The sequence below is a fragment of the Arachis ipaensis genome, chromosome B9 (genome assembly GCF_059453495.1).
Source record: "Arachis ipaensis isolate K30076 ecotype BB chromosome B9, ASM5945349v1, whole genome shotgun sequence".
NCBI classification, from domain to species: Eukaryota; Viridiplantae; Streptophyta; class Magnoliopsida; order Fabales; family Fabaceae; genus Arachis; species Arachis ipaensis.
The window spans coordinates 60,205,704-60,220,302 of NC_142444.1; the positions used below are offsets into that span (position 1 = coordinate 60,205,704).

Consider the following 14,599-nt stretch of genomic DNA (forward strand, 5'->3'; position numbering starts at 1 on the left):
GTGGTTGGGGATTTTAATGATATTTTGAGTGTTCATGAGGTGAAGGGGGGTAATTACTATTCGACTCGCAGTAGTGTCTTTGCAAGTATTCTAGATTCTTGTGGTCTTTTTGATCTGACAACCTCTGGAAGACGGTTTACTTGGTTCCGTAAAATTCAAGGAAACAGAGAAATTGCAAAGAGATTAGATAGAGCTTGCTGTACTGCAGAATGGCGTCTTCTTTTTCCAGAAGCTTTTGTTGAAGTTCTCAGCCGTTCCCACTCTGATCATTGTCCCCTACTTATCCGATGTCAAGGAGTTCCTATCAAGAAAGGAAACCGGCCTTTTAGATTCCAAGCGGCATGGGCAACGCATCCTGATTACAAGGCCATTGTTCAGAAATCTTGGAATAGTACAGACTTTGGCATCCATAGGAAGTTGTTGGGGGTTCAAGAAGCTTCGTTGGAATTCAACTCTACGGTCTTCGGCAATATTTTTATTAAAAAGAGGGAATTGGAGGCTTATTTGAATTGTATTCAACAAAAAATGGAGGCTGACGATGATCCGATTTTGAAGCACAAAGAGGAAGAATTGAGAGCTGAGTATAATCTAGTTTTGGCCCAGGAAGAATTGCTTTGGTACCAGAAGTCAAGAGATCAATGGGTTCGGTATGGTGATAGAAATACTAGCTTTTTCCATATGCAAACCATCATTAGAAGAAAATCTAACAAGGTTCATGGGTTGCTGGTCAGTGATGGGTCCTGGTCTAATGATCCGGAAGTTTTGCAAAGAGAGGTCGTTCATTTTTTCAAAAATATTTTTTGCTCTACTGAGCCTGTTGAGGTTAATTGCATGGGAGAAATTCCTATGCCATCTCTTAGCCAGGATGCTTGTGATAATTTGTCTAAACCAGTAACAATGTTGGAGGTTAAAGAAGCTCTGGATAATATGAGCTCGTTCAAAGCTCCTGGGCCGGATGGTTTTCAAGTTTTTTTCTTCAAGGAATATTGGGATGTGGTGGGTCATGAGGTGTGGCGTACTGTTCAGAAAGCATTCTTAGGGGAGACTTTAAGCCATTCTTTGTTGGAAACTTTGATTGTTCTTATCCCTAAATGCGACCCTCCAACTAGATTGAAGAATTTTCGGCCAATAAGCCTTTGTAATGTAATTTATAAGCTAGTGACTAAAGTGCTAGTTAATAGATTACGACCTTTTTTGGATGAGATTGTTAGCCCAACTCAGGGAGGGTTTATACATGGTAGAGGAGCGCCTGATAATATTATTGTGGCCCAAGAAGTTCTTTACTTTCTTAAGCGGACAAAGTCTAGAAAAGGAGCTATGGCTTTTAAGATTGATTTAGAAAAGGCTTATGATAGAGTTGATTGGAATTTTCTTGAGCACACTCTTGAATCTTTTGGCTTTCCTTCTCTAATTATTCGGCTTGTAATGAATTGTGTTCAGGCTTCAAATCTTTCCATCCTTTGGAATGGGAATAGATTAGACAGCTTCCAACCTCGCAGAGGGCTCAGGCAAGGAGATCCAATTTCTCCTTATTTATTTGTTTTGTGCATGGAGAGATTGGCGTGCTTCATTTCCAAACAAGTTGACGAGGGTATTTGGGATGGTGTGGCTGTTTCTAGAGGAGGACCTAGAGTTTCTCACTTGATGTTTGCAGATGACCTCCTCCTTTTTTGTAAAGCGAAGAAAAATCAAGTTCAGAATGTTGTGCACACCTTGGAGTTGTTCTGCAAAGCTTCAGGTATGAAGGTTAACATTGAAAAATCTAAAGCTATTTGTTCTAGAAATATCTCTAATAGAAGGAAGGAAATGTTGTCTGGTGTTTCTCATATTCCTTTTACTAGTGACTTAGGCAAATACTTGGGGGTGAACCTTAACCATCCTCGAGCTGCTAGGTCTATTTTTTCGGACTCTTTAGAGAAGATCAAGAATAGGCTGGCTAGTTGGAAATGTCGGCTCCTTAACAGAGCAGGCAGGCTTTGCTTAATTAAATCTGTTGCTTCTTCTCTTCCTATTTATCAGATGCAAGTGACTCTTTTTCCTACTTCGATTTGTCAAAAGATTGATTCTGTGCTTAGACAATTCTTGTGGAAGGGAAAGGTGGGGGAGCGATGCTTAAATTATGTCAAGTGGAGCAAAGTTGTCACTCCAAGAAAATATGGAGGCTTGGGAATTAGAGATACCCAGTGTGTAAATTTTGCTTTATTAGGAAAGCTTGTTTGGCAATTACTGCATAATAATGATAAGCTTTGGGTAAGAATTATGTTGGCAAAATATTTATCTGGGAGGTCTTGCTTTTCATCCAGTTTTTCTAATAATGTTTCAAGCACTTGGCGAGCGATTTATAAGACAATAGAAAAGCTTCGTGATGGTTTTGATTGGTGTACAGGCAGGATGTCCCAATCCTTTTGGTATCATGCTTGGCGACCATGTGGAACACTAGCTCCTTTGGTTCCTTTTGTGCACATCTCTGATTCTCACTTGAAGCTAGAAGATGTCTGGTACCATGGACATTGGCGGTGGGATATTCTTTGCACAATGATTCCGGAAGAAGTTAAACTTGATTTGATGCTCTTTGATCCTATCAAGCAGGCAGGAGATAAAACAGGTTGGTTTTGGACAAACTCAAATACTCTCACCTACTCGACTAAAAGCGGGTATGAATGGCTATTGAAGAAGAAATTTGGCTGGAACGATAATGAAAATTGGCTTTGGCTTTGGCGCTTGAGAATACCGGAGAAGATAAAGTGTCTGCTCTGGCTTTGTCTCAACAACGGAGTTCCCACAGCTAGTTACCGGTTTCAAAGAGGTCTTGCTACTTCTGATTTTTGTCAGCGATGTTATCTTGCTCTAGAGGATATTAACCACTGCTTTAGGACTTGCCAAAAAGCTCGTCAGATTTGGATTAGCTTAAATTTGGGAATGACCGCTGAGGACTCTAGTTTGGATTTTGTGTCTTGGATTCGTTCTAACCTCAACAAAAATGAGTTTCTCTTTGCAGCGGCCTTTTGGTGGATTTGGAGGGATAGGAACAATGACATCTTCCATCAAGATGATCCATGGAGTAAGGAGAAAATTGTTCACTTAGTTCAACATGCTGCTCGCGATTTCTCTAAGGTTGTTACCAACCAAAAACATATTATTCCTTCCTCTTTGCAATATAACTGGGAACCACCTCCAATGAATGTCTGTAAAGTGAACTGCGATGCAAGCGTTTTTGAAAATGGGCAATTAGCGGGCTTTGGATGTATTATTAGAGACAGCATGGGAATTTGGATGAAAGGTTGTTCTGCCAGTATACCTCTTTCTAGTGTTCTCTCTTGTGAGCTTCATGCTATTTGGAGAGGACTTGTTATGGCTTGGGATTGCGAGTGTAAAGAGGTCATATGTGAAACTGATAATCTTGATGCATTTCTTCTTGTTTCGCGAGGCACAACCAGCATGATTACGAATGACTCTGATCTGCTTAGCAAAATCAAAGAGATGCTTCAGCGCAATTGGACAGCTACTTTAGTGCTCATCCAGCGTACAGCAAACAGAGCGGCTGATTTAATGGCTAAGACTGCTGCTTTAAACAAGCAGGTGTACCTAGAGTGGTTACAACCCCCTAATAATTTAGACATTATTATTAGAGAGGAGTGTTACTCTTTCTCTTAGGTGTTTTTTCTTTGTGTTATGTTCAGTCACCAAAAAAATATGGTGTCCCTAAATAACAAAATTTTAAATTCACATATTCGATGTCCGATGTCATTTTCGATGTCCGTATTAGTATTCCTGCATCATACAGTTCCATTCATTTGTGCTAGATTCCCCACGGTGCCAAAAATCTGTTCCTAGCAACATGCAACACCTTATCCAAAAACAAATCATCCACAAACACTGCAACAAGTTCTTCAGTCGTTACTTTTTGTCCATGAATACCAAAACAACTTGTTGCAACTTGAAACAACACCGTCTTCGCTATCATCATCCATGACAACAGTTTCAAGTGAGTTTCTGCCACATACCCTCCCATTGAGAACCCATCATAAGCACAATTTGCAGTACTCAAACTCCAACACTGTTGTCACTTGCACAAAATCACTTGTCAATGAAGGTGGTAACAACAATCCAAGGAACAATAACAGCAACAAAAGACATGTTTTCTATAAGGTGTCTTATTTTGAGACAAGGCCGTCAAAACTTGCTCAAAATTATGATTTTAAGGATACCCATCTCATGAAAGCCCTCAACAGATCTTGCAAAGCAGGGAAGTACAATGAATCACTCTATTTCCTTCAGCACATGGTGAGCAAAGGTTATAAGCCAGATGTTATTCTATGCACAAAGCTCATCAAGGGTTTGTTCAATGCCAAGAAGATTGAGAAAGCAATAAAGGTGATGGAGATTCTAGAGAAGCATGGTGACCCTGATGTGTTTGCTTACAATGCAGTGATTAGTGGGTTGTGCAAAGCTGATAAAACTGATGAAGCAAACAAAGTGCTTGATAGAATGAAAAAGAGAGGTTTCGCACCGGATGTTGTTACCTATAACATACTCATTGGGAATCTTTGTGGTAGAGGGAAGCTTGATTTGGCTCTCAAGGTTATGGATCAGCTGTTGAAGGATAATTGTAAGCCAACTGTGATTACATACACAATCTTGATCGAAGCCACTATTATTGATGGCGGCATTGATGAGGCAATGAAGCTTTTGGATGAGATGTTGTCAAGAGGACTTCAACCTGACATGTACACCTACAATGCAATTGTCAGGGGAATGTGTAAAGAAGGATTGGTTGATCGCGCATTCGAGTTTGTTACGAGTATAAGTACTAAGGGTTGTTCCCCAGATGTGATCTCATACAATCTTTTGCTGAGGGGTCTTTTGAGTAAAGGAAAATGGGAGAGTGGACAGAGGTTGATGGCTGATATGTTTGTGAAGGGTTGTGAGCCTAATGTTGTGACTTATAGCACCTTGATTAGCTATCTCTGTCGCGAAGGTAGAACCGAGGAGGCCATGGATGTTTTGAAGGTTATGAGGGTAAAGGGGTTAACCCCTGATGCTTATAGCTATGATCCATTGATTTCGGCCTTCTGCAAAGAAGGAAGAGTGGATTTGGCTATAGAGTTCTTGGATGCCATGATGTCTGATGGCTGCTTGCCGGATATCATCAGCTACAATTCGATATTGGCGACTCTATGCAAGAATGGAAAAGCTGATGAGGCTTTGAACATCTTTGAGAAGCTTGCTGAAGTGGGGTGTCCTCCTAATGCGAGTTCTTACAACACAATGTTCTGTGCCCTGTGGAGTAGTGGCGACAAAATCCGAGCATTGGGGATGATTCTGGAGATGCTAAGCAACGACATTGACCCAGATGGGATCACATACAATTCCCTCATATCTTGCTTGTGCAGGGATGGAATGGTGGATGAGGCCATTGGATTGTTGGTGGACATGGAAAGTAGCAATTGTAAGCCTACTGTTGTGAGTTACAACATTGTTCTTCTTGGTTTGTGCAAAGTTCAGAGAGTCACTGATGCAATTGAGGTGCTTACCACCATGGTTGATAAAGGGTGTCAACCAAATGAAACTACCTACACATTGTTGATTGAGGGTATTGGTTTCGCTGGATGGCGAAATGATGCTATGGAGCTAGCTAATACCCTTGTTAGTATAGATGCAATTTCTGAGTATTCATTCAAACGCTTGTACAAAACCTTTCCCATGCTTGATTTGTACAAAGAGCTTACTTTATCAGATTAAACCTAAACTATGGGGAATGAAAATGATTTTTCTTCAGCTCAAGTTTAATGTATTCATTGCTGATTTGCAGCTTTCTTCTTGAAGTTTTTAGGAAAGGTATGCTTTACTCCTGATCAGGATGCTGTCATATTTGAATCCTGATGCCCGAAAATGTATAAATTTTGTACTCAAATTATATTGATTAACACAGAAATTAGCTGTCGGAAAATCTATGCTTTGATGTGAGTATCATTAGTTACTTCATCTAAGAACATATAATTTAAGTTTCCGCATTTATTAAGATAACGATTTTGTGCTGAGTTATTAAACTGTTTCAGTCTGACTAGGATGATTGTTAAGTTGATACTGCACTTGCTTTTTTATAAGATCAATAATAGAAGTTGAGCCACTTGCTCTGTTAGTATTTTCCTTCGTCATGAGGTACTTATCAGGATTAGTAGATTTTAACTCTTAAGGGTATCAGGATTAGTAGATTTTAACTCTTAAGGGTAAAAATCACATTATTCTAATGAAAAAAAATGAGTGATTAAACTACAACCTTGAGTAAAATTTTCAACGTACATATTGTATTAGGATTGGTGAATCACAATACCATTTGAACCAATAGCCAAAACTCTTGCATGTTGATGCTTCCAAACCTATATAGGTGCAACTATGTTATTTACTAAGATGAAAAGCGTGCATGCGACACTAGCAGATAGCCAATTGGAACGATAAATACTCTTCATACCAATAGTTCCAATTATATAAAATTCGGCACAGGAGAATCATGCCCCCTATAGACACGTGTCTCAACCGAACAAAAAGTACGTTTGTAGCAAAATAAATACCTGACTTTAATCCAAATTATGTGGTAAGAAATGCTGATAGATAGATAGATAGATAGATAGATAGATAGTATATTTGGCCAAAAGAGAAGAACCTAAAACTACCAAAATCATTAAAAAGTGCTGTTCACTTCATCCTGAATATGCTATCTAAATACTGCACACAAGTCATCAACAAAATTCTGCAAAACTTCAACAGGAAGACTAAAAGAGAAGCAGCACAAGCTTGTGCCAACTTCAACAATAAAAATGATTTCATGGTGCAACTGTAATGGCCATTGGCCACAATGCTCTTGGACCTTGCAGTTCCCAGATGAGTAACTGTCAAAACTTCCCAAACAAGTTTTCCTGCCATTGACAAATTACACAGAAGTCTTATTAGCAAGCCTCAGACATGAAAGATATACATTACACCAGAAAAGGGAGAGAGAGCAATTTCAATGTAAAACCTAGAAACTGGAACGAACTAAATGTTTGAATAACACCACAACAGGACAAGATTAAAATCACGAAAAAGAACCTTCATACTTAAATGGATATTCTTATAACAAAGTGCAACTGCATTTTTTGGAACGCTTTGTATTTGTACACATTTCGGAGCATTTCATTCTTCTATTATCAAAATACTCAACAGAAAACTATAATTTTAGCAAGGTAAGCAGCAGTAATTGTAACTTTTGATTAAAAGAAAAAGGGCAACCTAGTGTAATGCATCTCGAATTATGAAGGGCGGGGACGGACTGCACCCAAGAGTTTTGGATGTAGTGTAGGCAGTTTAACCTGATGCAAGCATCAGTAGTTGATTACACGGATTGAACCTACTTTGGTAATTGTAATTGACTATCAACATCATAGACGTAGAGGAACATTCTAAACTATAAGTGGCGGTGGGGGAGGAAATGCAATTTAGCCACGGTACCAATATCTTGTTTTTCTGTTAGAATAGATAAAAACATAGTTATACCATGATAAAAAAAAAAGCATGTACCGGATGCTCAAATTTATGGAGTCAACAAACATGTTAGATTGAACAGCCATCACAAAAAGACCAATATCTTGTTTTTTTGTTAGAATAGATAAAAATACAGTTACACCATGATAAGAAAAAGCATAAACTGGAAGCTCAAATTTATGAAGTCATAGAACATGTTGGATTGAACAGCCATCACTAAAAGACCTCATCTGATTGGAGGAGGTCTTTTTGCCCATTCCCCAAGTAATACAATGTTCCTTGGAAGCATGACACAATTCCAAACACAGGAGACTCCAAATGTCACAAAGAAAGAGGACTAAAAATCACCTGCGACAGGAATATGCAAACTGTACATGGCTTGTAGAAGCCTTAGAATTCGGTCATTCCAAGCGCACATGTCAATTAACTGAACATGGTTTCCTTTTTCAGAAGATTCCATCTGACCAACTGCTGGTGCAAATCGTTAGCCTCTTCTACCATACCCTCATCAGCAAGAGCTTTAATCAAAGTATAATATATCCTCGCATCTGGCTGGTAATGGTTTCTTACCATCAAATCCAGGGCCTGAATTGCAACATCAACCTTCCTCTGTTTACATAATCCAAGGATCACATATCTGTAAGCACCATCTTTAATCTTTTGTTCTTTCTTAGTCATCAGCTTTAATATCTGTACAGCTTCCTCAAGTTGTTGCAATCGACAAAATCCCCAAGTCATACAACTATGCGTAATTTCATCAGGAGTTATTCCCTTTTTTGTCATTTCACCATACAATTCTTTTGCTGAGTCCATATATCCCATTTTTGTCACCCCATCAATCACTATGTTATAGCTTACCAGCCCCGGAGAAGTAGTGCCTGCCAATAAGTGAAGTAACTCAATGCCCTCATCGATAAAGCCCTCTTTACACACAGCGCGTAGAAGAGTATTGTAAGTTATAATGTCTGGTGAACAGTTTTCTGAAACCATATTAATGTAGATGCTTATTGCACGATCCAGAAGTCCAGATTTACATAAACCATTGAGCATAATATTGTAGGTAACAACTGTGGGTGGACCAGTAGTCTCACTCATAATCCTCAGAATCTCATCAACTTCATCCCAGTACCCATGGTTACTAAGAGAATGAAGAAGAGTATTGTATGTCACATAGTTTGGCTCCATCCCGTGGGTTAGAAGATTATTCAAAATGAAAACTGTATCCTCATACTTCCCTTGTTTAGAAGTAAGATTTGTGAGACAATTGTATGTAATGATATCTGGATAGCATCCTTCCATTGCTATATCTTCAAGTACTTCGAGTGCACGAGCAGTGCCACAGTATCTGCACACCAGATCAATAAGCACTGTGTAGGTAACCAGATAAGGAGGGCACCCTTTCCTCAATTGTTCCTTCCAGAAGCTAATCGCCTGATTGGCATCTTTGCCATTATCAAATATGCAGCGAATTATTGTATTGTATGTAATTGCATCTGGGGAGCAGCCACTCATGCTCATATCTTCAACCATAGCAATTGCAGATCTCAGACGACCTATTTTACACAGGCCACCAATTACCATGTTGAATGTAATTGTGTCAGGAACACCACCAGACATGACCATTATGGTCATGATTCTACAAGCTTTTCCGACTAGACCGATTCTGATAAAGCCACGAATCAAATTTGTACAACATGGGAAATGAGGTATTTGGCCTTTACGTGACATAATATCAATCAACTTTGCTGCAAGCGTTAACTTTCCGCGGCTGCAAAGATTGTGGAGTATCATATTATTGGTTTTTTGATTATTGCCAACAAATGGTCCATCTGGGGACGAAGATGGGGAGTCTATAGACTTGTTTAAATCCACTAGTCCTGTGAATTCACTATTGCTGCCTTCACCGACAGAATAACCTTCAAAGGCCCAATCTTCATGGTCAACTTCATTGACTCGATCAAGCAAAACACTTCCCCGTCGTTGAAAGCTTCTACACGGCAATCCTTTTCGAAGTGAACAATTTTTTGTTGCAACAAAGTACTTGAAATAACAAATTCTGCGTATGGATGGAGATTTCTTCGGCGAACAACAATCAAAAGAAAAGGTGGAACCTGAATTACAGCTATCTTGTCTGATGCACCCACGCACACCAAGCATAAATTGGGAGGTAAAAATATTGTTTCGCAGAGTAATTACATATCCCATGTTGGTTCAGCTAACTTCAATGTACTCACAGATCTCTGTAGCTTCTAGCTCAATCAAGGCCAATAAGCACACAGTAACATCAGGTGCTGAGAAAAACAATTGTGGTCGACCCACATTGATCTTTTACTCTTCTCCACCTGATTTTTAAGAAAGAAAAAAGGGGGAAATGTTAGGATTTGACCCCAAGAAGGCAAGAACTTTGTTAACAATATATAAACTCGAAAAGTTGTAGACAACCTATGAAGTACCAACACAGTCAAATTATGAACTACCTACACAGACACATTCATATATATTTAAAATTGTAACAACTTTACACAGTATAAAAAAAACACTTATCTTAGCATTTCACTGCCATTAATTATGAAAATTTATATTTTATCTCATTGTTATCATCGATCCTTATAACAATTATTTCTATTCAATATAAAGTAGTAATAACAACAGTGCTTTGTTGATAAATTCTTCATATGCAACCAAATATTCCAGGTTACTATATTAGCAGAAAATACCTCAAGATTAAAAAATTGTGACTAAATTGTTTCATGGAAAGAAAAAACAAAAAGCGCATGCATAAATGGAGAAAAAATGATAAGAAGCGACACAAATATAGTAGGAATTATGAGAGGAAAGTGTTACCACTATGAGATTTTGATGTCAAACAGAGAGAGCAAGAAGAGCGCTAGGTTAGGGTTGGAAAATGGAAATGAATACACACAAAACTAGGGCTGCACTTTTGCTTTCTGATGCTTGCAGTTGCGGTGTGCAGAGTGCAGACATGATTTTAGAGAGGTTTAACGTTTTTTATTTTTTTTCTAAAGATATATTTTTTATTGCATAAAAGAACTTTATATTTGGAGTACATTATGTTCTCCCGGAGTACATTATGTCAAGACAAAGGAATTTTCCAATCAAGATGTTAAATAAAAATTATCTAATGGGTGAAGAAGAGAAAGAAAACAATTAAGAAAGAAAGAAGTTCCAAAGTGCTAGTTACTACTGTTCATAGAGAAGGTGGTATGAGAAAATGATGTCGCCGATATTCCTCCTCCAACAATATCGCCTGAAACAGAATTTTTACAGGTTCCTGGCGTTGGTCCTCGAAGACTAAAGCGTTCCGCGCCAACCAAATCTGCCATAGAAGGTAAGCCACCTGAGCACTTTTAATTCTGAAATTGGGTTTGGATTTATCAGCTTCCATGAATTGACTCCACCAATTCCAAGCTTTTAGGTTAGGGTCGCCAGGAATAGTGCTAGCTACTGGGGAACTGTTACAAATTTGAAGAACTCCTGGGCAGAAGACAATGGCATGCATCGGTGTCTCCGGCGCCGATTGACAGCGGGGACAAAGGCTGCTAACATGTGGTAATTTCTCGTTCAATTTTGCTTTAACTGCAATGCCTTCATGGGCTAATCTCCAAGCAAATAATTTGACCTTTGGTGTTACTCTCATTTTTCATAAGGTCTTCCACATTTCTGAGTCTGCATATCGGGGATGGAGTGAATTCAAGTATGCTATACTATACCCAGATTTTACCGAGTACTCTCCTGAGTTGTTATTGCACCATATAATCGAGTCTTCCTCTTCTGTGATAGGAATTTGTTGAATTTGCTGAACTGTGTCTAGTGGGAAGGCTTCCATAAGGAGTTGTTGATTCCATTCTCCTGATTAGCTGTCTAACCTAGGTAAGCGATTTATCTATGCATTCATTAACTACAATGCGAAATGGTGGTTGGTCCCCAAACCATGGGTCTTCACTGATTCTGACAGATCCCTGAATTGAAACTTTGCACTTAACTCCTTTCTCCAAAATTTTCCTTCCTTCCAAAAGACTCTACCAAGCCCAGGATGGTCGATTTCCTGGTTTGGCTTCTAGATAGGATCTGTATCTGAAGTACTTATTCTTGAAGATTTTATAGAAAAGAGAATGTGGTTTAGTCATCAGCCTCCATCCTTGTTTAGCTAACATGGCTAGATTGAATGCCTTTAGGTCCTTAAACTCCATACCCCCGAAATTCTTTTCTCTGGTCATAGTGTCCCAACTGATCCATTGCATCTTCTTTTCATTCTGTTTCTGTCCCCACCAAAATTGCATCATCATTCGGTGCAGTTCATCCAAGAGGGTATCTGGGAGTTTGAAACAGCCCAGAGTATAAATTGGTATAGCTGAACCCACTGCTTTGATCAACACTTCCCTTCCACTAGCAGATAGAAATGATTTCTTCCAATGCGAGAGCTTCTTCGCCACCTTCTCTTTTCTAAAAGCAAATGTTTCTTTTTTGGATCTGTGTACTATAGAGGGTAGCCCCAAATATTTATCCTGCGTCCCAATATTTGGGACTTCCAAAGATGCCACTAGTTCAGTTCTGATAGGTAAAGGGGTGTTTTTGCTGAAAAACACAGCAGACTTGGAGAAATTAATTTGTTGTCCACTTAGTCTGCCATATAGTTGGAGAATTTGGGATAGATTAGAGCAGTTGTATTGGGTAGCTTTACAAAATAAGAGTGAATCATCGGCAAATAGCAGATGATGAATAGTCGGACATCTACTGTTCAATCGCAATCCTTGAAAGAGGTTATTCTGTTCTCCTTTGTGGAGCAGATAGGATAGACCCTCTGCGCAGAAAAGAAATAGATATGGTGAGAGGGGGTCTCCTTGTCTGAGACCCCTACTTGGTTTGAAAAAATCAGTTGGTGTACCATCCACAATAACAGAATAGGATATAGTAAAGACGCAAGCCTTCATCCATTCAATCCACTTTGAGCAAAAACCCAACTTCTTCATAATAAACCACACAAAACTCCATTCCACCCTATCATATGCCTTACTCATATCAACCTTTATCGCCATGTCGTTTCCCCCATGGGTTTTATTCTTTAGAAAATGCATGCATTCATGAGCCACAAGAATGTTGTCGCTAATGAGTCTTCCCCGAATAAAAGCACTCTGATTGTCGCTTATTAACATACTCATAAAAGGTTGAAGTCGATGAACTAGAACTTTCGAGATAATTTTGTAGAAGACTGTGCTGAGACTGATTGGTCAAATTTGATTCATAGAAGTAGCTTGAGTCACTTTAGGTATCAAACAAATTTGGGTGTGGTTAAATCCCTTTAGAATACTGCTGCCATTAAAAAAACTTCTCACAGTCTTGCATACATCCCCTCTAATCCTGCCCCAATAGAACTGATAAAATTTTGCAGTGAATCCGTCGTCTCCTGGGGCGGCTTCTACATTAATGGAAAATGCAGCCCTTTTAATTTCATCATCTGAGACTGGTTTAGTTAGACTCCTATTCATTTCAGAAGAAACTTTGACTCTAAGTTCGGTGAAAAATTGAGAGGGATCTTCTGGATTATTGCTTTCAAATAGATCAACAAAAAATCTTTGTGCCCTGTCGCCAATTGCCTCGGGTGTGGTGCACCAATTTCCCTCTTCATCCTCTAATTTCCATATCTTGTTTCTTCTGTTTCTGGACTGGTTTTTTGCATGAAAAAACTTGGTATTTTGATCTCCCCATTTTAGCTAGCTCACTCTTGATTTTTCTTTCCAGTAGCGTTCCTCACTAATGTAGGCGGCAGCTAGTTCATCTTCTAATAATAGAATCTGTTTTTTGTCTGCTGTTGTTGGGTCTACCTTGGCCACTAATAATAGTGCTTTCAGCTCATCTATCTTCTTTTTAGAGTTACTTGTTCCAGCTGATTGCCATTTAACCAGTTCATGTCTGCACTTCTTTAATTTCTGAAACAGTTGGTACATTGATAAACCTGAAAAAGAAGTCAGCCATGCCTCATATACAATTTTATCAACCTCTGCCATTCCACACCATCTCTCTTGAAATCTGAAGCGCCTCTTGCCCTTATGTGTTGTCTGGTTAGTGCACATCAAGAGCAGTCTGTGGTCTGATCCTGTGTCTTCTAAGTGAGTAACATTGGCCCAAGGATACTCCTCTCTTAGTTTAGGAGATAGGAGACCTCGGTCTAGTCTTTCTCGAATAGCACTATCTTGGCAACTTCGGTTCCACCAGGTAAACTTATCACTATTAAAACCCATATCTATTAATTGTCCTCTGTTGATAAAGTCTTGGAAAGATTGGATTGATTGAGCTGATTTCTCCCTTCTTCCCTGTTTTTCTTGATTAGACAAAATTGCATTGAAATCACCAATTATTAAGTGCCGTTCTCCCCTATTCTCCATAAGATTTAGCAGCACCTCATATTGGTTATTGCGAATGTGATCAGAGCTATGTAAATGTACTGAAAAGACTTCCCAAAGCTGTCTTTCTTGATCCTCTATGGAAAAAAGGATGAAAAACTCCTCAGCTTTTACTACTTCCACCTTTACACCCTCTTTCCATGCAAGCGCTAGTCCACCAGCCGTTCCATTAGGATTCACAGTGAAGATTTTCTGATAACCACAATTTCTCAACTACCTTTCAACATAAGAGGGTTGTTGTTTAATTTCACACAAAAACAACACCTCTGGGGAATGGGAATTCTTAATCCCTTTGATGTTGTGAACTGTCAGGGGTTTCCCCAAACCTCGACAATTCCACATGAGCATCTTCATGGTCCTTGGGGTGCCGCTTTTGGGATGGCACCTTGTAGCCCTTCAGAAACCTCAATTGCATAACTAGTTCCTTCATGGTCTTTTTACTCCAAATGATTGGTTCAATAGAATCCCTCACCTCCGTCCTTCTTGCTAGCTGTTTGATTTTCTTTTTCTTTTTGCACCTTTCTGAACTTTCATCATTGGTTCCCAATTGAAAGCCTCATATTCCTCCTATATTCAACTCTCCCCCAATTCCTCCTAGGCTCTGGTTAGCTTCAGTACCAGATAGCAGTGGTAGGTTTTCCATGTTATGATTCTGC

The 14,599-nt window shown here is 39.1% G+C and overlaps 2 protein-coding genes across 2 annotated transcripts; one reads left to right on the plus strand and one right to left on the minus strand.

Moving 5' to 3' along the window:
* Nucleotides 1–3,771: 3,771 nt before the first annotated feature.
* On the plus strand, nt 3,772–5,950 carry LOC107618326 (Pentatricopeptide repeat (PPR-like) superfamily protein). The gene has a single exon (XM_016320354.3). The coding sequence runs from the start codon at nt 3,970–3,972 to the stop codon at nt 5,740–5,742; it is 1,773 nt and encodes a 590-aa protein (XP_016175840.1). The 5' UTR covers nt 3,772–3,969; the 3' UTR covers nt 5,743–5,950.
* A 641-nt stretch (nt 5,951–6,591) lies between these two features.
* On the minus strand, nt 6,592–10,592 carry LOC107618325 (Pentatricopeptide repeat (PPR) superfamily protein). The gene is made up of 3 exons (XM_088499982.1): nt 10,366–10,592; nt 7,870–9,863; nt 6,592–6,917 (listed from the first exon to the last, which is right to left on the minus strand). Exon 2 carries the CDS (start codon nt 9,724–9,726, stop codon nt 7,945–7,947), a length of 1,782 nt encoding a protein of 593 aa, XP_088356108.1. The 5' UTR covers nt 9,727–9,863; nt 10,366–10,592; the 3' UTR covers nt 6,592–6,917; nt 7,870–7,944.
* Nucleotides 10,593–14,599: the final 4,007 nt, after the last annotated feature.

Coding starts and splice junctions, on each gene's coding strand:
- LOC107618326 (XM_016320354.3), top strand. CDS start 3,970: ATGACAACAGTTTCAAGTGAGTTTCTGCCACATACCCTCCCATTGAGA.
- LOC107618325 (XM_088499982.1), bottom strand. CDS start 9,726: ATGGGATATGTAATTACTCTGCGAAACAATATTTTTACCTCCCAATTT.